General features: G+C 38.8%; 1 protein-coding gene and 1 long non-coding RNA gene across 12 annotated transcripts in view; one reads left to right on the top strand and one right to left on the bottom strand.

Annotated features, from left to right (window-relative positions):
- LOC102290327 (nesprin-2) overlaps positions 1-22171 on the bottom strand; it is an 86344-nt gene that overhangs the window by 21301 nt on the left and 42872 nt on the right. For 8 of the 11 annotated variants that reach the window (XM_042224726.1, XM_042224733.1, XM_042224729.1 and 5 more), the window contains 31 exons: positions 21400-21582; positions 21035-21136; positions 19738-19839; positions 18048-18125; positions 17476-17883; positions 16950-17038; positions 16719-16863; positions 16156-16242; positions 15438-15593; positions 14387-14587; positions 13787-13879; positions 13291-13473; positions 12889-13059; positions 12608-12745; positions 10957-11156; positions 9850-9982; positions 9172-9354; positions 8518-8667; positions 7882-8052; positions 7380-7535; positions 7131-7286; positions 6437-6607; positions 5956-6089; positions 5600-5795; positions 4538-4720; positions 4267-4380; positions 4026-4174; positions 3134-3281; positions 2669-2763; positions 1718-1949; positions 681-878 (listed from right to left, as the gene is read on the bottom strand). In XM_042224726.1, coding sequence (XP_042080660.1) covers positions 681-878; positions 1718-1949; positions 2669-2763; positions 3134-3281; positions 4026-4174; positions 4267-4380; positions 4538-4720; positions 5600-5795; positions 5956-6089; positions 6437-6607; positions 7131-7286; positions 7380-7535; positions 7882-8052; positions 8518-8667; positions 9172-9354; positions 9850-9982; positions 10957-11156; positions 12608-12745; positions 12889-13059; positions 13291-13473; positions 13787-13879; positions 14387-14587; positions 15438-15593; positions 16156-16242; positions 16719-16863; positions 16950-17038; positions 17476-17883; positions 18048-18125; positions 19738-19839; positions 21035-21136; positions 21400-21582 — 4905 coding nt within the window. The remainder of the gene's footprint in view (positions 1-680; positions 879-1717; positions 1950-2668; positions 2764-3133; positions 3282-4025; positions 4175-4266; positions 4381-4537; positions 4721-5599; positions 5796-5955; positions 6090-6436; positions 6608-7130; positions 7287-7379; positions 7536-7881; positions 8053-8517; positions 8668-9171; positions 9355-9849; positions 9983-10956; positions 11157-12607; positions 12746-12888; positions 13060-13290; positions 13474-13786; positions 13880-14386; positions 14588-15437; positions 15594-16155; positions 16243-16718; positions 16864-16949; positions 17039-17475; positions 17884-18047; positions 18126-19737; positions 19840-21034; positions 21137-21399; positions 21583-22171) is intronic. The other 3 variants (XM_042224730.1, XM_042224728.1, XM_042224735.1) reach the window with 3 other exon arrangements.
- LOC121815175 lies at positions 6029-6846 on the top strand. Its single transcript, XR_006054849.1, has 2 exons — positions 6029-6177; positions 6390-6846. It is a non-coding gene; the product is annotated as an uncharacterized LOC121815175 (long non-coding RNA).

Here is a 22171-nt window from a genome sequence, read left to right as displayed (position 1 = left end):
AATTTTACTTCCTGATACTTTCATTTGATCCTTTGGGTTAGGCTTGATTAGTTTAAATCAAATACAGCAGTTCATGCTGTATTAACATGTTGGGTATGATGTGTTGGGTGCCACAATCCAGTATATCAAGCTCAGCCACCAAAGGACACCTTGTGCATAAAACTGGCGAATGCCTTTGACAGAACAGCGAGAAATGATCCAAGTGAATGAGAACGACTTGCTCTGTCAGCGGTTATAAATCTGTGGGTTGGGCCCTCCTGGTGAGGCTATGGAGTAAAACTAAGCTGAATGAATATGATTCATGCAGTGAAAACCAATGGGAAGGAGTTTGCTGTGCTGACCTTTATTTCACCAAAGTTAAACTTATTCTTTATTGTTAATGATTGATAAAAACCTTTCAGGCGGGTGGGGGTGGGCTTTTTTTTGTTAAAAGTGACACATGAATCTGTCTCCTGCAGTTCCTTGATGGTAGTGAATTCCCAGGAAATTATGGCAAATTGACCTCTATGTTTTCTGAATTTTCAGCTTTGGGTTTCTTGGGTCTTTCTGAACTGTATAAAGTCTTTTGACTATTAATCAAAACAGTGAGATTTGGATATGGATTTTAATCGTACACTTTTAAATAACTGATGATTCAGATATAGCATAAAAATGCTAAAAATTAAACACAGGCATGTTACCTTAACAGTGGTGTAAAGCATGTCTCTTCTTTCCCTCAGTAGTGATGTGGTTCGTTGCCAGGCTTCATCTATGGCCTGAAACTCTGACTGCAGTCGACTGTAACACTCTGAGTCCTTCATTGTTTCACACAGATGTTTTCCAGCCTTCAGTGTCTGGGTGTACACAGTGGAGTGCTGATCCAGAGACTCTGTGATACACTTTGAAAAAATGTGGGGAGAAATAGTCTTTAGGGTGAAAATTTTGAGTAAAAACATTAAAAACCTAAAACGTTAAGTTAATATGACTGATCTCCCTTTCAAAGCCCTCTTCTCATGCATCTCTGGGACTTCAGCTGCTCTAGATTGAAGTCCCTTTCTGTCCCCTTTTCCTTCGTTCCTCTCTTCCACAGCATGGCTGTCACGTCTGCTGTGACCAGTTGACGGCCGCCCCTCCCTGAGCCTAGTTTTGCTGGAGGTTTCTTCCTGTTAAAAGATCATTTTTTTCTTCCCACTGTTGCCAAAGTGCTTGCTTACAGGGGGTCATTTGATTGTTGGGGTTTTCTCTGTATCATTGCAGGGTCTTTACTTTACAATACAAAGTGCCTTGAGGCAACTATATAAAATAACACTGAGGTTAACTGAATTGAATTGTCTCTGTTGATTCTGGTTTTGGACACATAGACAAATGAGCTAAGCCTGGTGAGTACGGCTGGTTCATCAGCAAAGATTGTGTTGGTTTAGGCAAACAACAACAACTTTTGCATGCTGGCACACAATGGTATGGATTGCCATTCAGACATGTCTTTTGCTGATGTACTGCCGCAGCCATAGGAGGAATTTCTAGTGCACAATCTCGTAAAAAATAACAATGAGCGTGCTCCTGGTAACACGGATGCCCTGATTCAGTGTCTGTGGGTTTGAGAACTGTGAAATCTTCATGAACGTAGCAAATCTCCCCACATTTTTATGGGTGGATTACTTAAACTTCATGGTCAGACTTTATATAGAAAAAACAATTTTTTTTTTCACTGCATTGTAAAATACATTTTTATACTGACCTGGTAATCATCGACACAGTTCTGCAGCTGATCCACTGCACAGAGAAAGCGTCCAGTTGGGGGCAGCAAAGAGTCAGCGTCCCTCAACAACTTCCCCAGATGTTTCAAACCATTCTTGTAGATTCTCCATTGGTGCAGCTGTCCCTTTGTTAAGGTCCGGCTTTGACCAGCCAGAGCCACGGAGCTGAACCAGCCATTCTTTAAACTGACCACTTGTGCCGTGAGCTCAGATCTGTGCAATCCAACAAAATACAATTTCAGTTTTTGTGTGTCATTGGGTCCAAAACAATCAACTAAAACTAAAACCACATAAATAAATAAAATAAAATGGAGGCGATAAAAACTGTGTTACAGTGTGTCCACATACATACACACATAAAAACAAAAAGCATAAAATTTTACAACTAATGCAGCATAAGGGCATCTCTGTCACAGCTGATTTATCTGCAATCTATAAATTACCAACTGCAAAATAAGTGGGATCTTAAAAATGTCTTCCAGCTGTGAGCAGCGGTTCCAGCAGCGAGGGAAAATTCCCTCTGGGTTCTTTCAAAATTCTGAAACCGTTCCAAGCTTCTCAAAGAATTCAAAGATGGATTCAAGGACATCGAGGAAAAATACAGCAGTTGTCTGCCATGCACACACACACAGTAATTTATTTTCAGTCAGTTTAAGACCTCAAAACAACCACCTCTCATTAGTCAAATCACCACCCCATTTGTCTTTTGCAATGGATCCTTGCAGCTGTATTATTTCCCACACAAATCAAAAGGGTATGCACTCTACAAATATTTTCTTTTATGATTATACTTTGACCATTTAATGTCTCATGTATTTAAAGAAAATTCTACTGATACAGTTGTTATTTTATTACACTAGCAACAACAAATAAGCATTATTATATGCAAAGTATTTACTTCTAAGCCTTTTCTTGACTTATCCATCATTTACCTTTTCTCTCCTGTTTCTTTTTCCATGGATTTGATTGCATCACAGAGAAGATGCTGCAGAAGCTGATGTCCAACAATTATGTCAGCCTGAAGTCTCTGTGGGAGCAGAAAAGAGGGCACAATGTGAGTCTTACATCACTCTTTATCTTTTTTTAAATAAACACTGTTTATGATTAAACATTTCAAAAGTGTAATAAAATTGTAATTACATTTCTTGCAGCATTACAGCTTTTCTTCAAAATAACATGAAAATTGCTCCAGTGCTGCAATGCTCTCAGTCTCAGTGATAAATGAAATTACTGGGTCGAGGAGGTCATTAGTTTGGCTTCAAAGTGAATTATCAAATTTTTCAAATAGTTACTCATAGGGGGTATAAAGATGATTATCAACTTTGCTGATTAAAATGAGCTAATAGAGCAGTTTTTACATAGTTTTTATAACTAAAAATGAATAAAACATATTCTACCTGATGGACAATCAGCATCTCTTGAAGGCTTGGATAACTCGGATTTTTTCTGCACACTGCTTCCTGCTCCAGTTTCTCCTTGATCTGTGTCAATCTTCCACTCTTTTCCTGAAAGCTCAGGGAACGCTGGCACTCATCCTGCAGTTCTCTAGGAAAGAAATGTAACACACATCAACATGCAAAGCTTTCTTTTACTACAGCGCAGAAAAAGAACACTCAGTGCATCCATTGTCTCCAGAAAATGACACAATAAGTTATTCCTCAGAAGAATGTGGCAATAGACAACAACACTACAAAAAACACCCCCACCTTCAGTTATGAGGCTTTATGTATCAGGACACAATAAAAATAATCTGGTCCATTGCAGAAATTAAAATTAAGTAACTATAAGCTCAAATTAATATATAACATATATAACATGTAACATATATGGCATACACCATATATTACTCATTTAACAAAAATGTAATGAATTGCTGCATTAGTGCTTCCCAACAGACGCGGTGTAATATCTCTTGTTGTTCCTCAGAATCAGAATCTTTTATTGCCATTGTAGCAATCAAACACTGAACAACGAAACTGACGTGCAATTCTTACTTTCACAGTCAAAATAAAAATTAAGTAATTTTAATTTTATTTATTTTTAAAAGTGAGTTAAACTTGATAAAAGATAAAAGAGATTGTATTTAGCTGACCTTTACCCTGATAAGAATTATATTTACTGTGTTATAATATGTAAAACCTAAGAATAGAGGGTACACTTTCTGTTTATGATGATTGTACACTGCTATGTGATACATAAATATCTGAATTTGCCTGAAAAACTGTTAAATGTGCAGACAGCTACACATAGATTACTATCTTTGCTTTCTCGTGAATTGAACTTCCTCACCTGTCTGATGAACGAGTCATGACTTCGACCCACTCCCTGATGAGTATGTGCAGTCTCTCTGACTCCTGTTTGTTAAGATTCACGTGGCCACTCATGTCTCTGATGTCCAGCAATGATGGAAACAGACCACAGAGCTCCTGGAGTACCTGCTGCAAACCCAGGTATATTTGAAACAACTGTAGTTTAAGAGCATTTGTTAATAAAGTGTACAGGGATGTAGACAATAGTGAGTCCGACGAACCTTTACAGAGTCTGTGTTATCTTTGCCGGCCTTTAGTTTCTGCTGTAAGTCCTGCATCTGCTTTTTGAACACCTCCAGTTGGGCGTGAAATAGTTTACGTTGCTCTAAATCCTCCTGCACATTCAAAGAAATGTAACTGAGTATATATAACAGTTTGAGTTTGAGAAAGTGTCCCTCTGCACTCAGTGTGACGATAATAAATTCTCATACAGTGGGAAGCTAGACAGAAAGAAAACTGCACAGGTAAAATATTTCACATAACTTCCCTCACCTCAACACTCCTCTTTTTCTCTGCAGTTGCCTCGTTTAGCAACAGGATGCCACGCGACAGCAGTCTGGTTTCTGATCCTATTAAATTTGCAGGTAGTGGTTCTAGCCGGCCAATAAGAGGCTTGGATGCTGCTAAGACATCTCCCATGATGCTTTGCAGCTCTTCAGCAGCACCCTGCAACTTCTGGATAAAAGAACAAAAAACAAAACACAAAATTCTGATTTTTCATATTCATATATATCCATGTAGTGTGTTTAATTTTAAGCAGCAGCTTTAACAGAAAAACTTTTTAACCTTTCAAATTGTTTTCATCTAATTTATTTGAGGATTTCTTTTTTAAATAAAGCAGAAGATCAGAGCTTTTTTCTAACAAAATACACTTTTCTGTGTATTTTGAAGAAGAAAAACCCCAATATTAATAGCACCGCAAAAGCTTTTTGTTAAAAAAAAAAGAAAAAGAAAGAATTTCCAAATTAAACATGTAATACTGCATCAGAATTACGCACGAAGAGGGGACATCAGATGTATGAAACCTGAACAGACCACATTGGATATTTCTGCCAGTAAATGCATCCTGCCTGTTCAGTTCCAAGAATAGAGGATCAGTCATTGAGAAAAACATTTAATTAAATTGTGTATGTAATTCGTGTACTCTCTAAACCAATGCCAGGTACAGGATGAGTCAAAGGGGGAATTTGATGACTCTAAATACTGAGAATGGCAGATATGAAAAACAAGATCTATTAAATCCTAATAAGCTTATTTGCTTGCTCAAGATAACCTTTAATAATCCCAGAAATAGTTTCAATTCAACCACTTAAATTTATTCATGCTTTCAGATATTTGATCTACTCAGTCTTAAGCTACTTTAAAACCTTATGAAACAAATCCAATAACTTGAATTTTTTTATTATTATGACATAAATCACATTGTGGATAACAGTGGGTTTACTGCTAGAACTTCACACACGCATACTGAAGCATTACATAAGCGTATGAGGCAGCTGATTTCTGCTAACAAGCTGTTCTGTACAGACAGTCTAGTAACAGCCCTAAACTCACCTTTACTGAGCCATCTATGGCTTGAGTGTTGTGTCCAGCTGAAAGTGATGACCTTGATAGCTCCTCCCACTCATGCTGCAGGTGTTTCTGCTTTGCAGAGCAGCTACAAAAGAGACGAGTGTATTCCTGCCAGACCAAAAGCGTCTCTTCTGTCTTTATGTTTTCCTCCTTTATCTCCTGCACCGTGTTCTGCCACCTGAGAAGGATGCAATGCTTGATTACCTTGTGGCTGTATAGCGCTAACATGCACAAAGTAAGACCATAGTTGCCTGATTTAGTTGACGATGTGTGCAACTGTAACATGTTTAGTTGTTAATTGAAATATTGCTGCGTGCACTGCAACGCAGGCCTCTGACCGTTTTTGTTCTCCTTCCACTTCATCACGTAGTGCCTGTGCCGCTCCATGATGGAGAGACCCTACAAGACTCTGACAGGATTTGTTCACAGCTGCCCAAAGTGCTTCTCCTTTTCCAGCCTCCTCCTGGAGTTGCTGTGGGACATAAAACACATTTCTTTTATATTCCTTCTTACTCTAAACTAAAGCTCAGAGACTGAAAAGCACTGACGGCTTGACATCTGTGAGTGCCTACATCTATTCTAAATCTGTCACAACTAGAATGAGGGGCTTTTAACTTCATACAGCTACAGCTGGTTGGTCAAAAACATTGTTTTTCTAAACTGTTGCTTTAACACTGGCAAATATATAAGGCTTTCAGGAACTGACATGTCAAACTAATTAATATGATAATTGTTAGAATGAAATACAACATGTGATTATTTTTTCTTGTAGCTTTGTACGCACACAGTTGGATATAAAGGTTCACCAACAAGGCTTACCAGGAGGAAGTCCACGTATCCCTCTGCCTGCTTCAGCAAGAAGAGAGGAGCTTGTTGATGCTGAAAGGCACAGCGCACCCTGGTGGTGTGCAGAGTCACATCCCTCAGATCTCTGTGGAAACAACTCCACTTTTCCACAACCTGTTGAAGCGCAGGTCTCAGAGCTTTCATCTAGAAAGGCCGCCAGAAACAAGACCATTTATAAAGATAATTTATACTGTAGCTCAGTTCATCTGACATTTGGAATGATTTTTTGAGTACTCCATGCATTCTGTGCAGTTATTGAGCAACTTGTAAGACATATGACTGCACTAAGCACCATGTTTGGCATATGGTGCTGATCAGGGTGAGTTTATCAGAGCTTTGTTTGCTACGTCTGGAAAAAGGGACAGAAAAAAGAATAAACCAAGTGAAAGAGTGGAAGGACATAAAGCCAAAACAATGAACTTGAAAACACTTTGCAGAGGGAAAATGCAAAACTGAGTGATGAGTCACTGTGGGTCTATCATGATAAGTGACCCCTTTGTGTATGGAAGTGTTACTCAAGCATAAAGCAATAACTTTACATGTTGTCCAAGGTGTTTCAGGCCGAAATACTTCTCATTATCTGCTCAGGACAGGATTTACAGCTTATAAAGCTTGTGTTTTAATATGCTGTAATCTAGCACTGAATTATAGTAAGACTGACTTTTACCTCTTGACTAAGATCCCGGCAAGCATGACTGACGCCCTCTGCCTCATTAGAAAAGGCAACATCACATGGGCGCTCCTGTTCCCTTTTATCGTACACTTGTGTGGTTTTTAACTCTTGTAGAGCTGCAGCCACTTCCTTCACTCTACCCTCAAGAGCCTGACAAAAAAAAAACACATTCTCAGATCAGACCAGAGCGGAGGGGATGATACTCTACAAAAGGCCCTCATCTCTTTGCTCCTGTTACTTTACCTCCCACTCCAGCAGAGCCTTATGAGCCAGAGTTTGGCTGGTGGGCTGTTTCCACTGATTCAGCTGCTTCTTCTGCTGCTCTATCCAGCCGTGGAGACACTGCAAACGCCTCTCCCTTTCTGCACAAGTGCGATGGATCTGCTCAGCGCCACAAATCTGATGAGAGAAAGCCAAACGGTGGATGAATCATGACAAGCAAAAAAGTCATGAAAAGTTATGTCTTTATAGCCGAGTTGGTGTTAAAAAATGTATTTTCTTGTTCCTGTTGCTGTAACGTAATATAGATTTATGGCCTCTTTGGGGTTCCAGTGCCGATATAAATCACTGATGCAGCACACTATGAACTCACACACATATTTTTTACATAATAGCCTTTTATCAATGTCCAACTTGAAAAATCTGTTTGCATCAATAAAAATATGATAGATGGATAAACATAGAGGTTACAGTTGCATCAGATTAGTAGTAATCTGCCTGTTTTATTAGTTGCTGAGATAGAGACCTGACTTTCTAGCTCTCTCTGAAAGTGCAGCCACTGCAGCCTGGAGGCACCGAGTTCCTCTGCGAACGTTGTACGCTCAGAGCGGACTGCCTGGATGTCTGCCATCTGAGGCCTGGGCTGACACAGGAAATGAAGGAGGAGCTGCCCATTGGTCACAGCAGCTTTGAATACCTAAAAAAACAACATAAAAAATGAATAAAACTATGCAAACCGAACCGAAAACCATGCTAGATTCTCCCCTGCTTGAATAGACCAACAAATCGGATTTAATGTAGATGCCTCTGTTATGCCACTTTTTTAACTTACATTTTTCATACCTTTCAGTCTTTGAAGAATTAAATCAGTACTGTTTTAGTGGTTTAAATTATAGTGCTTTTACTGCAGGATGTGATTCATAGATGTCACTGACATAACAGCAGAAAAAATAAGAGCCATATCGAGGAGAGAACAGTGAAATGCACCCTTTCAAGGAAAAAGCAACGTATAAATTTCAGATGCTCGCTTGTTGATTGTCAAACAAATTGATGGATGGGTTGCGTCAATTCAAAGTAAAAACTGGCACTGAAATAACCTTTCAAATATAACCAATTGAAATAGATGCAGAGGAAAAAGTGAAAACAGAGACGGTTTAAGTACCTGGAAATTCTGCAGGATTTCAGTGACCTGAGCTGCACTGCTGGCCTTGAGGACTTTTTCTTTCTCCTGGTTCATGCAGTTCTTCATCTGTTTGAGCCAGTCCTCCAGATCAGAGAGAAGCTCCATCGATGGCTGTGCTGCCAGGAGACACTAAACGGGGAAAAGATAATAAAGAAAGCAGGGAGGTTCACTTTACATGACATATATTCCTAACTTTAGTTAGTTTTTTTAGATTACTTCATATGATTTATCTAACAATGTAATTATATTTCTAAACATCTGCTCCATTACTATCTGACCTTTGTGCACATCCGCATTATTAAATCTTTTTTATCTTCTCTGTGATTGCCAAATTTTTAAACATCAGAATGATTATGAAGCCAAATATCTGGTTCCACTCTCTGGTGATAAATGCTCAGGAGAAATTGAATCGTGGCTGTCTTCTAGATTCATGGTCCTCCCTATCCTCACTCGCCCTCATATAGATTTCAGCAGGGTTTAAGGTTGCACTCCCCTAACTGGAGAGGAGTTTTCAGTGCCCAATTATTTTTGAAAACCAACCAACTTCAATAAATTGGAAACTGGGCCACTATAGAAACCACTAGAAAGGGGCTATTCATCTAACAGTTAGGGTCTTTTGAAAACATTCTGCACCTGTTGCAGCTGGTCTTGGGTTTTTGACATGTCAGAGGTCAGCTGGTTCCAGCTGTTCTCCAGTTGGGTAAGCTGAGTTCTCAGTCCAGGGCAGTCAGCCTCCCTCAGCTGGAGGAGCTGAGCAGCATCCTTGGATGCCGAGGTCTTCAGTACAGACATACGTTCCACTTCCATGGAGAAGTCCTGGGGACATGTTGAGGTTAACTAATATTAGAAAACAAATCAATATTGTCCAGCAGCCAGTTTAGACCCATAGGTCCATCCATTATAAATTTGTGTTAATTTATTTGGACTTTTTGTAGGTGGTGTTTGCCCTTTCTAACTAAAGCTGGGGACAGGATTAAATATTATGTCATGTAAGGAAGCAAATTTTTATTAATTTCTTCATGATCATGTCATAGAATGCAATAAAGGGTTAGGGTTATGGTATCTGCTTATATCAACCTCGTATACCAAAGATTGTAGCGTTCTGTAACATTTTACAAATGCATTTTACGAAGTGCTTGAAAAAGACTTAAACCACAGGAACGATGAGGAATCATTTCATTAAAAAGCAAACTAGTAAGAAAAAGATAGATGTTAGGATGTTAGGGGCAGACTGCAGCGATTCTTTAACTGGGCTGTTATTAATCTTCTTTAGGTCAAAGGCTATTTGATGAGAACACAGAAAAGCCTTACCAGCAGCTTGATGAGATTGCTTTGAACACACTCCTGACTCAGGTCAGAGAGATTTACCAGACCTGACAAAGTCTTCAGGTGTTTGTTGGCACCAGCCAGCCATTCACTGACCAAGTCAAAGTTGGTGTGGAATCTGTGGGGAGGATGGAAAAGCACATAGCTCAACCAGTGGGGCAGAACATGACTGTACCTTCATACAGAGTGAGGTAAGGACTTGGGCTTGGATCCACAAGTGATAAATAGGGCTTGTAATTAGTGGGGGGGGTTCTGATGTCTGGGCTGTAGAATACATTCAATGAGAATATAAGGAACTTTCTGTACAACAGATTGTCGAATTGTTGCTGTAGGAACTCATATAGTAATTCTTTTCCTATGTCTGTTTTTCATTTGGCACGTTTTGTGTGGTCTGTGCTTCACTTTTTACTGACTAAGAGCCCAGGCAACATTTCTGAGCATAATTTAAAAAAAACCTAACAACATGAATCCACTAAATGTTCTGTTCAGTCTGTGGAAAGAACATAAGCCACTCAGATATGGATTTCAGGATGCTCCTATAAAGTATGCTACAAAGTTATTTGTTTATATATTCCAGATCATTTTTGCAGGTTGCTAGTTAAAGTGCTGTTAATATTCTTATTAAAAATCGCCATGGCAACTTTTGTGAATCCACTGACAAACATTTGACTAACAGTAATTAGTGGTTAACTTCACAATCAAATGATGGAACAATGAATCGCTGTGGAAAGACCAAAGAAACACACACAATACCTATACTCTAAACATTTCACACAAGGCCATCAGGTTATACCAGGCTTCATTGTACTTTAGCTTACACACAAATCAATAGAAGACTAAAGACAGATGGTTGTGAGGCACTTTTTCACATAGTAAAACTGAAAGGTTGTGAAAGAACATCTTGTTAGGGAGGTCTAAGTTCTTTTTAACAACCTTTTAAAAAGCTCATGCTGGGTAGAAAGAGACTTTTGGCAGATATTTGAACAAAGAACAAATGAAGAAAAAAAAAATCAGCAACATTTTTCATTCTGTGCAGGCAACAGTTTAAACTTTAGCCAGTAGATAATAAAGATCCCAGTGAGCCTGGATCACCTGATTTGGCTGTCCTGGATGTCTCTGCAGCGCTGAATCTCTTTCTCTGTTCGCCTGTAGGCATTCCTCCAACGCAGCTCCAGAGCGCCGCCTGTCTGATGGGTTGATGCAGCAAGCAGGGGCTCTGCCTGCAGCACCTTACCCTGATCCAGAATTGCTCCTAAAGTGGCTTTGTTGTCATCCAGCTGGACCAGTGTTTGCTAAGTGACAAGGAGACTTATCAGTGCTTATGCTTAGAATATCTGGAAACTCGATCTAATGCTCAAAGAGACACTTTAAAAGTCTGACGTGCAAAAATGATACGTGAAAGAGGTAGAGGACAGAAAATCAACAAGTTAATAGCAGATGCAAAAAAAATCATCTCTCATTCTCAGTGCCAATAAAGCAAAATACCACCTAAGCCTTCACTATGGTTGCAGCTCTCTTTATTTCACAGTTCACTCTTTATTACTGTCACTGTTAGCTTCTATTTTCCCATTTTCCCACCAGTATTTTAGCACCATTCGTTCCTTTGTCCTAAATTGACTCAAGTACCTTGGCTCCTCACTCTGTGTCACATACACACATTACTCATTACGATGTGACTGCAGTGAAGAAAAGAGCTCTCACAAATCCTAAAGAAGCTCATTATTCGGTTTCTGTTTAATTTATTGGGGGATGTATTTTCATCACAGTGATTTCGAGTCATGACGCACAGAGGCAGCTGATGGTACAAAACTATCACTTTAGTAATTAGTCTGTGGTGAAATATGCAGTACCAAATGAGATATAAAATCCTAAATAGATTGATGGTTGCTGTCAGCTTTTAGTTTAAATTAATTCTGAGTGTAAACTGGAGAGTCCTGTCCTACTGCTGCCTGTTCATGAAACAATACAACTTGACATAATGTTCAACTAAGATGAGATAAGATAAGATAAGAAGTACTTTATTTATCCTGAGTGAAATTCCTTTGTCATACACATGCTCAATGCAGCAAGAGAGACAGAGAAGCAGAGGAATACGATATACAATATGTACAATAGAATACAAGTATATAGTAATATACAGTAGGATAGTGCAAAATATAATATCAAATAACTGTAACAACTAACAATATAACTATATCCTGAAAAATAAATAGCTTAGCTATCAGTGCAGGTGATTCTAAAAGTGGCATAATATTGTGCAAGTGAATAAGAGAGTAGCAGCATATGATGGGGAGATGAAACAAACATTCAATGAAAAACTGTTGGGTGATATTGCACGGTCTGAATGGGAACAGAATAGCTTTGTTATAAATCCTCAGGAAAATCACCTACAGAGCGAGGAAGAGTTGTACAATCTTTTGTACTAACCATCTAACCAACTAACCATCTTTGTAGTTTATTGAGGGGCTTTCTGGAAAATACAGGAGACTAGAGCCCAGGATTCTTATTAAAAGAAGCACTTTCTTCTCTTTCTGTCTTTAAAACATTATAAAAAAGAAACCTTTTATGTTAACGTGAACTGATTGCTGTACGAATAATGAAAATAAACCTATCACACTAAAATGAGAAAACTAGCTCCTAGTCACAAACAAACAGATTAAGCTAAGGAGAAAGAAAAAAAGTAACAAAACAACTCTGACTTAGAGAAGTGAGAACAAATTATGTGAAGTGTGACAGGATGTACCTGGCAGGCATCTAGTCTGTGCTGCACTAACTCCTCCTCATCATCATCTCCCTCAGGCTCCCATCTGCTGATGAAGGCTTCAGACTCATCCAGCACTCTCCCCAATCGACCACAATTATCCTCCCAACGGGTCCACTCCTAGAGCAGAGCCAAATATAAATCCAAACCCCTACTTTGAAATTGAATCTATGAATGCATGTTTTTCCAGGAAAAATGAAACAAAAGTGCACATTTGTGAATGTATAAATTCATATGGCCTTCAGCAAATATGGGCTACAAACCTGAAGTCTCCTTTGAGAAGCCACTTCCTGTTCCAGAGCCTGTTGCTGCAGTGATTTGGCCCTGGCTTCCAGGTGTACCTGTTCATTCTCTTGACACTTGAGTGCTTCTGGCTCATGTTGGGATAGATACTGAACAAAAGCCATCTGGGACCTGAGGACCTGCAGAAGCTTCTATATCACCAAGAGACGAGCAAAGCGATGATCAATTAAATAAATGTGGCAACAAACTGGATGTGATTGAGGTCTAAATACTCGGGTGTCTAATGATTAATTAGTGGAGGTTGTGCTTGCAACATGGGGCTCTTTAAAAACCAGGAGTTTGCTTCATACTCTTGAAGTAATGTACCAAACTTAAATCTGCTCTTTGTCTGTGTTTTGAAGAACTTCCTGAAAGTGAGATACCTTGTGTGTGCAGAGAACAGCTTGAAGTTTGCTGCAGCTGTGAACCTGGCTCATCTTTCTCTCTCTTATGCATTCTTCACCCAGTTCCAGGAGCCGAGTTATCCCCTGAAGCAAGGACCTAGAACTGTGTTGCATCTTGGCCTTTTCCCCTGGACTTTCCCTCAGATGTCTGGCCAACACACACTGCAGAGATACAGATGAGCAGCAGAATTTAAGGAGAATACCACTAACTTTTAAAATACAGATCCTACATCAGTAGCAACTACTAAGTCAGTGAAATGTAATCAGTTAACTATGGCATTCATATAAACTCAGTAAGCACTAATATGTCTGAATAATTGTCAGCAAACTCATTTGTCTGATATCATAACAACTGCCTGTAATGGATGCTTTGCTGTTATATTACTAGCATTTTAATTAGGCCTTCTCTAGTATTGTAACACTAGTGCTATTAATCATGCACACATACGCAGCAAAGCTGTGCAGCAGTGGTTACCTCCAAACTGGGACCATCCTTTAGATTTGGAAAGACTTGACTCTGCCCAAGTTCAAACTCGTCCAGAAGACACAGCTGATTGGTGGAGATCTCCTATTGAAAGACACAAATAATATGTTAGCTTAAGTGCTGGAAGAAGTACTGAGGTTCTTCACCAACTCAAAATGACTGCATCACATACTTTACATGCAAACAGCTTGACGCTCGAAGCTTGCTGTTAGTAATGAATGCTTGGTGTGTAAAATCTAAGCCTGTATGGTGGAAATTAATCAAATTACAAGAATAAAGCACCACAAAATAGAAACTACCTCAAAAACTATATGATGATTATATTTACTGACATTTAAAAATACTTATACTAATATTCTGAATATTCAGTTACACTGCATAGCTTACTAAAACACGTCAAAGCCCAGCAGTTTTAGTGACACAGTTTCTGCACAACCACAGACATGTAAAACATGTACTATTCACAGAGTCTGTTGTTTCTGAGTGCTACTGTAGAATTTGGGTTTTGCTGCAAGTAAAAATTGCATATTTGATCTAGTCCTGGGAAAGGATGGGAAAGGGGTCGACAGTGAGCTCTAATTTATTTCAAACCTTGCAAGGGTCCTTAAGGCCTGGATCTTCAATAAGCTGATTGTGGGAGGAGGTCAAGACCAGCTGAGCTGTATGAAGACAATCCTGAAGGCAGGTCAAACAGCTGTAAGCATCTGGTTCTTCCTTTGAAAGTTGAGGCCTGGTTTCTGACACTACTTTACTCATCAGTTCAGAGAGGGTCCCCAGCTCAGCTGATATACACTGCACACAAAAATACAAAAAAGGACAAACCGAAAGTAAAAATTCAACCCTGACATTCAATTTTACAGAGAGACAAAAAAAGATATAATAGTAATGGATAGATTCATTGGCCACTGCAACGTCTATTCAAATGCTCCGGAAAGCAAATATCAAATCAGTTCACTCTTTATTACTGTCACCATTAGCTTCTATTTTCCCATTTTCCCACCAGTATTTTAGCACCATTCGTTCCTTTATCCCAGATTGACTCAAGTACCTTGGCTCCTCACTCTGTGTCACATACACACATTACTCCATCAGAAATGGGAAGAATGTGGCATGGTTGTGGTGGCAGACAGGCTGATCTAAAAATTTCAGAAACCGCTAATCTACTGGGTTTTTCCCACACAACCATTAGGGTTTAAAGAGAACAGTCAGGAAAAAAAGAAAATATCCAGTGAACAGCAGTTCTGTGGATGAAAATGCCTTGTTGATGCAAGACATCAGAGGAGAATGGCTAGACTGCTTTAATAGATAGGAAAGCAACAGTAGCTCACATAACCACTTGTTACACCCAAAGTATGCAGATTTTGTTGCTGACCATGTCCATCCCTTTATGACTACAATATACCTATCTATGATGGTAGATACCAGCAGGATAACGTGCCATGCGGCAAAGCTCAAATCATCTCAGACTAGTTTCTTGAACATGACTATGAATTCGCTGCCCTCAAATGTCACAGTCATTAGCTCTGAATCCATGTGGGATCATACATTGTGGATGTGAAGTACGTGTGTAGCAGCTATGTGAGCAGATATGTGAAGAATAAAGGCAGCTCTGATGGCAAAAGGGAACTAACTGAACAGTCACCTCGTGCTGCAGCAGCCTCAGCTGAGGTTCATCTTCAACCGTGCCACCACAAGTTAACAGAAGGTCAGTCAAAGAATCGAGGCAGAGGAGGACCTGCTGTATAGCCTCGTAAAACTCCTCTTTCACACCTGGATGAGAACCATCGGTGGAGCTCACCTGGGAAAAAGCACAATCATCAGTTTAACTTACCACAGTTTTTTAAAGGTCAGATTCTCTGAATATTTTGGCTCATTCTTCTTAATTTGGTGATGTTTACTATTTACTACTATGCTATTCCTACATCCCAACCTGTTGATACTAATGTATAAACAGAGTTAGTAGATCTTATATTCCGTACCGAGATGAAAAACTGGACAAATTGTGTCTAGCAAGTTATCTGATTGGATTTTGACTTGAATGACATGAAAAACTTTAAATACATTTATATGAAAAGAACTGTCCTTAAAAATGGTGTTTTATGATTATAAAGACAAAGCTGCCAGGAAATAGCCAGTCAAGCCTTTTGGTAATTGCTTATTTTGTAGCCCTATTTAAAAAAAAATCCATCTTTGTGCCTTCATGTGCTTGAAGTACTTTTCAGAAATACATCTGATTATTTCATTGAGCCTCAGTCCTCCATGTTAGTCAGTTATTTGTGAGAGAGCGTACTACCTGTGTATCTAGATCAATATACTTTCAGCAGGAACGCACTTAAAAAGTCTCTTTCTATTATACATACTATTTTTCTTAGCATAGTGATGGCCTCCTGTGTGTGCTGAAGAGCTGCACAAGTAGATCCAATTGACCTCAACGCCTCATCTGGAACCTAAACACAAAGAGAAAACTGAACTTAAGGTTTAACAGCAGGTGAAGGAAAAAGACAGAATGCAACAAGGGTGTAACTGCGCAGGGAGCAGGAGTTACATCCCCTGCTTCATCCTTTCATATTCAGTAATATCGGATCCATAATTTTGCTTCCAGTAAAACAAAATCGGGTATTTTAGTAGCAGAGGGAACGCTCATAATGATATTCTTTTGCTCATTGTGGGTCCTTTTTCATTGTGGAAGACAAGCAGCTTCACAGATATGAAAACAAAATGAGCTTTGGCACGGAGGACAGGATGAAAGGATTGGCGAACCTTGTAACCTGGTTGCTCTGGTAACAGATGTAATGGCTATGTTGGTGACATCCACATTTTAGAAATAATTTTACTTCTATCACCTCACACCTCATGTACATCATGCAGTCTGACTGAATACTACAGATTCAAGCACTGAATGGTTATTTTCCTGTTTTCTTACCTTTTGTCTGTTCTCTGCATCTTCTCTGTTCTGGCTTTGATGGTTCTCCTTAACTTTTTTCAAAGTGGTTATTTTTTCAGAAATCTGGGAATGAAGGTGACTCCACCTTTGGCGCTTGGGGTTAACATTTTCATGTCCAGGCAAACTAGGGACCACAAAAAGTTTATGAGCCTTTGATATGCTGTGTAAAGAGGAGGTCCAAAACTAAAATACTACAACTGGAATTTTTACCTGATCGGCTCAACAGAAAACTGCTGGGATCCTCCCAAAAAACAACTGGTGCTGACTTCAGTTTGCTCCCTCAGTCTATCAAAAACATCCTGTTAAAACAAACAAAAAAGTTATTAATCTGGTACTTTAAATACTAATTCTGCAAACTTAGTTATCACTCCCCTCCCCTCCAAAAGGGAGAAAGTATGTAATCGCCCCCCTTTGTTTGTTTGCCTGTCTATTTGTAAGCAGTCTAGTGTCCACAGTTTTCAAGAGATCCTTTCAAATGTTGTGTGTTGGTCAAGGTCACACCAAATGTAAAAGTAAAAACTTTTTATTATCCACAATTTTTTATAGAAAGTCTCGAAACTTCACAACAATGGATCTTGCAGGACATGAGTTAGCGCCCAATGTCAAAGTTGACTTTGAGTTATTACTCCAAGTAAGATATATATGTATATTTATTGTTAAATTAAATGTCCATGAAACCATTTACTTAGGCTTAAATAACTTTGATCAACATCTCTTTGAATCTTCAGACAATTACCAGATCTGAATTGGGAGCTGTGGACAGCGACAGCTTCTCCTCCTCTATCAGCTCATCTGATGCTCTTCCAGCAGCAAATGGAGTTATCGGTCTTGAAGGAATCAGCCTTGTATCTTCCGCTCCAGCTGCTGCCTGAGGGGTGTTTGTGCGAGGGTCAGCATCAAAGGCTTCGTGTTTCGGTAAATCATGCTGGTGCACAGCAGCAGCTTTAAGCTGGCCTTCTGCTGCAGGGACGGCTGCAGTGTTTAGTGACTGAGCGGTCACAGATTCAGGAGTAAGTGCTACGTCAAAATCAGCTTTAGCGTCAGGTGTTATTATTCCAGCCTCAGCTTGTTTGGCTTCAAAGTTGATATCTAACTCGGGCTTTTCTGCACATTCAGAAGACTGATGAAGCATACCCTCCAGGTCCTGAAAGACAAATGAAAGATGATACTAGAAATAACTACAACTTATGGTAGGTATATTAAGATTAGTTTTAAAAAATCTTATGAAAATGTTTATAAAAAGAGCATATTATTGAAAGAAAAGGCAATAAATACTCTTATATATCCAATATGAAACTAATTATTTACCTTCGTATGTGACGGTGGCTTATGTTCTGCCATATTCTCCCTTTGCACTTCTGAAAGCTTGAGCGTGTCCTCAGGGTCCTAACATATTGGTTGTATGAATATACAAATGCAAACCAAATCCTTGCACAAACACATATAAATTACTCATGCTATTCTCATCCTGGGTGTGTGTATGAAAGGAAAGGTTTCTGAGGAGCAGCTGCTTCTGACAGCGACAGAGTGGGGTTATCAGCAAACACAATGACCTGCCTCACACAGCTCATTAAGAGCATGCAAAAATCTCCTGGTTTCTTCCACAGCACAGGAAAAAGATAAAGTATTAGTGCTAGAAATTGTGAACAGAATTACATCGAGGGGTCATTCCATGTCAGTTCACCAAATACCTACCACCTGATCATCTCAGATTCACCTGAACAAATTTCAGGGAAAAAATATACTTTTTAATAGGAATTCTGCAAAATTTCAGGTCCCTGCTGTCATTATTTCTTTTGTCAAAATGAAGCAATTGAAAGAGAGATGGTGGGAGTGTTTTTAGATGTTTTTTAGCATCATCTCTGAGGGTCCATCTTAAAATTCTATTATGTAGAAAACTGCTTGAGCTACATCCTTCAATTTATTCAGGCTAAAAGAATCTGGCAGTATGGCTCGCAGGAGTGGAGCTCAGGTTTACATACTGTAGAAGGATGGATGCCTGAAATCACTATTTAGATGAATGATCTCTGACAACAGATGTGGAGACCTGTGGAAACTACAATTTAATATACAACACATATAATATCCTTTAAAAGAGTCCAAATCAAAGCCAATGTTTTCACCGATACTGATGCATGAATATGAGAAAAGAAACATTAGCATCCACTGTCAGTGTAATATTCCAGTTAATGTTTTTAGAAAGAACGTGTTTGTCTTTTGTGACGATGTTCTCTCTCAATATGAGCTTTTGTAATACTCATATTTATGTACACCAGGCAAAGACTGTTTGATGTTTTACCCTGACAGCTGAGCAAGAAAAAAGTATCTGCACTGGGTGCCACTGCAATACATTCACTCACTAGCCAGTTAATTAGACACACCACTCCAACAGCTCTTTAACACAAATATCTAATCAGATAGTCACTTGGCAGAAACCTAATGAATATGAGCATGTAAATGTGATTAAGATGACCTCAAACTAATATCAGAATATGGGAGAAAGTAGCTACACCCTTAATGATCCATATTCATACAGCTATAGAATCTTATAATTGCTTTAAAAAATTTGAACCAAGCTCAAGTAGTTTTCTTATCTTCATCCCTTGAACTATTTTCTTTTCAGAGAACTAAGTACAGCAAGGATGTGGATGTTATATAAAAAGAAATTAAGAATCATTATGTAATTTTTTTCAGGAAAATCTTTGATGGTCACTAATTTGATGAGATGATATGATGGATTGACCACAAAGAACAAAAAAAGAAGGAATAATTAGAGTAGAGGAAGCCCAAGACATTCAGAGTTTCATTCCAAAGGACCTAAAATCCCGTGCATTTTTAGAAAATATTTGCTAAGTCTTACACGTTCTGCTGCTGTGGGTGTGTTGCTTGAAATTCTGTCAGTGAGCTTAAATAATGAATGTGAAATTGTGGAATGAAACCAAAAAGACAGAGGTACCCAGAGACATGCTCTCATGTGATGTAATTACATCTGATTTACCTCTGGAATACTGCTTGTTAGTGTGTCAGAAGATGACGAGTGACAACTCTCGTCATCCTCATCCTCCTCTTCCTCTGAGTTAGACACCTCAAAAGCCCCCTGCTTTCAGTGATAAGGGTGGATATATGATCAAATTTGTGATTTAAAGGAAAACTGGAAGAAAACACTGCTTTTCTATCGACTCTCATCACTCTTCTTTATCTAACAACAATATCAGTAAATATTGAAGTTAAAGTTTTTATTAGCAGCAGTCACCATTTCATTCCTCCTGCACTTTCATTCTATTTTTTGAGTTTTATCTGCAATTTTACAAATATAATTTTCTTTTTGGATAAGGTTAGACCTCTTTAATTTAATCTCAAAACACAGTTATACAGCTTTTTAATACCGTAGTACAATAGTGAAATTCCCCCCTAAAACAAAGATTTTTGGACTTCCTTGAGCCTGATGAACAGCTCAGTATAATTATTTTATAGAGCTGTTGTAAGATCTAGCTTTTTTCATTTGAGGGAATTAGCCAAAATAAAGCCTATCTTATCGAAACAGCATTTTGAGACAGTAATCCATGCCTTTGTTACTTCTAGGCTGGATTATTGTAACGCACTTTATTTTGGGGTTAGTGATGCGTCCATTAGGTGCCTGCAGGTTGTGCAAAATGCTGCAGCACGTCTTTTAACTGGAACAAAAAAGTCTGAGCACATTACCCCAATTTTAATTTCACTCCGCGGGCTACCTGTACATTTTAGGATTGTTTTTAAAATTCTCTTATTTGCTTTTAAATCTCTTAATGGCCTGGCCCCCCCCTACCTCTCGGAGCTACTACAACCATATACACCTCCCCGTTCCCTTAGGTCCGCCAATCAGCAGCTCCTTAAGGTACCAAAAACTAAGTATAAATCTAAAGGTGATCGTGCTTTTGCTGTAGTTGCTCCAAAGTTGTGGAATGATCTACCCTACCCATTTTTTTCTCACACAGGATTCTAACAGCAAGGTTCATCTAATCCCAGATAATAGAGTGAAGCGAGTGAATGGGGGATAGTCACTGCACTTGAATGATTCACCAGTTCTACCGGGTTTCTGAGCTCAAAGAACACTTTTAAATTTTGGCAATAAGAAGAAATCTTGTACGTTGTGATTTGTTTTTCCTCTCCCAAAACAATTTGATCAAAAGCTGCTGAGAACTGCAAGCACAAAATGATTAGAAGAAGGTTTACATCAATCACGACAGCAAAGAGCAAAGACCACACAAGTGTTATTTGATTTGTTTAGCTGGTTTAGTTATTTAGCTAAATGTTACCTGGACTAGATGTGTGTCCAGCTGTTGCATTTGTCCAGGAGTATGAGAGCCTGTTGTGATTGCAAGAATCGCACTTGTTTCTTCCTCTTCTCTGATCTTGTTCTAGGTTAGTCAAAGAGACGAGAACATTTAAGAAAGAATGGAAGCGGTGACAGAGGCTCATAAAAAAACAAATCCACTGTGTTGAAACAAGGATCCAGTTGGCGACAAGAATGAGTGTTGCTTCATACAGTAGTGCAACATTAAAGTATATCAGCAAAGTAAGGACAGCATCATAAGCACCTTTTGATGGACCATTTATTTTCTTTTATAGCAGAACAAAATCTTTATTTTTGCCTGTGTGCTAGGATTCAGACATGCTGTACCTCGAGCAGAGAGGCTTGTTGCTGTGTGAGATGTTCCAGCTCCTCGAGTGACTGCAGGAGCAGCCTGGCTTTGGAGTAGACTTGAAGGCCTTCATCTGCTCTTTGTGGGATGTGAAGCTCTCCTTTGCATTTTTCTAGATCTTCTAACATCCTCTGCATTGAGCACAAATTATCTTGGATCACCTGAAACATGTGTAAACTGTTAGTTTGACATTTCCCCCCATATATATGAGAGAGATAGCAGATAGGTTTAAGCATTCATCTATGCCACTGCCACTTCTTTACATTTACAAACATTTGTAGCTTAAACTGCTTTATATTTCACTGTATACATATTTACATGTTTCTAGTAAAGGTTGAAAGAAATGCGCTGCATTTGTTTCTAAACTTCTTATTGAGAAATCTTCTGGTTGTCCTACGTGTTTTTATAACCACAGATCAATTTATACTCCAGTAGGTCTATTTTGTCTTCAAAAATCATCAAAGTGAACAAACTGCTTTTATTAACTGTGCTTCATACAAATGAACCAAGATGGTAAAATCAGACACACCCTTTAAATGAGTTGATCCAGGAACACTGAGCAGTGTAAATACAAGTGTTTTAATTACACTGATGTCATCTTTTATGTTGTATTTCATTCAATTTACTTCCTTGTAAATTGCTCTCAGTGCCATTCAGTTTAGTAATAACAGTAATATTACTATTATTATACCGGTACTACTGCGACCACACTAAACTATTTAAAAAATAAATAAATCACTAGCTAATTGC

Source organism: Haplochromis burtoni, unplaced genomic scaffold (assembly GCF_018398535.1).
Source record: "Haplochromis burtoni strain Fernald_Lab_line unplaced genomic scaffold, NCSU_Asbu1 Contig_147, whole genome shotgun sequence".
Taxonomy (NCBI): Eukaryota; Metazoa; Chordata; class Actinopteri; order Cichliformes; family Cichlidae; genus Haplochromis; species Haplochromis burtoni.
This window is presented reverse-complemented; position numbering and strand designations above follow the sequence as displayed.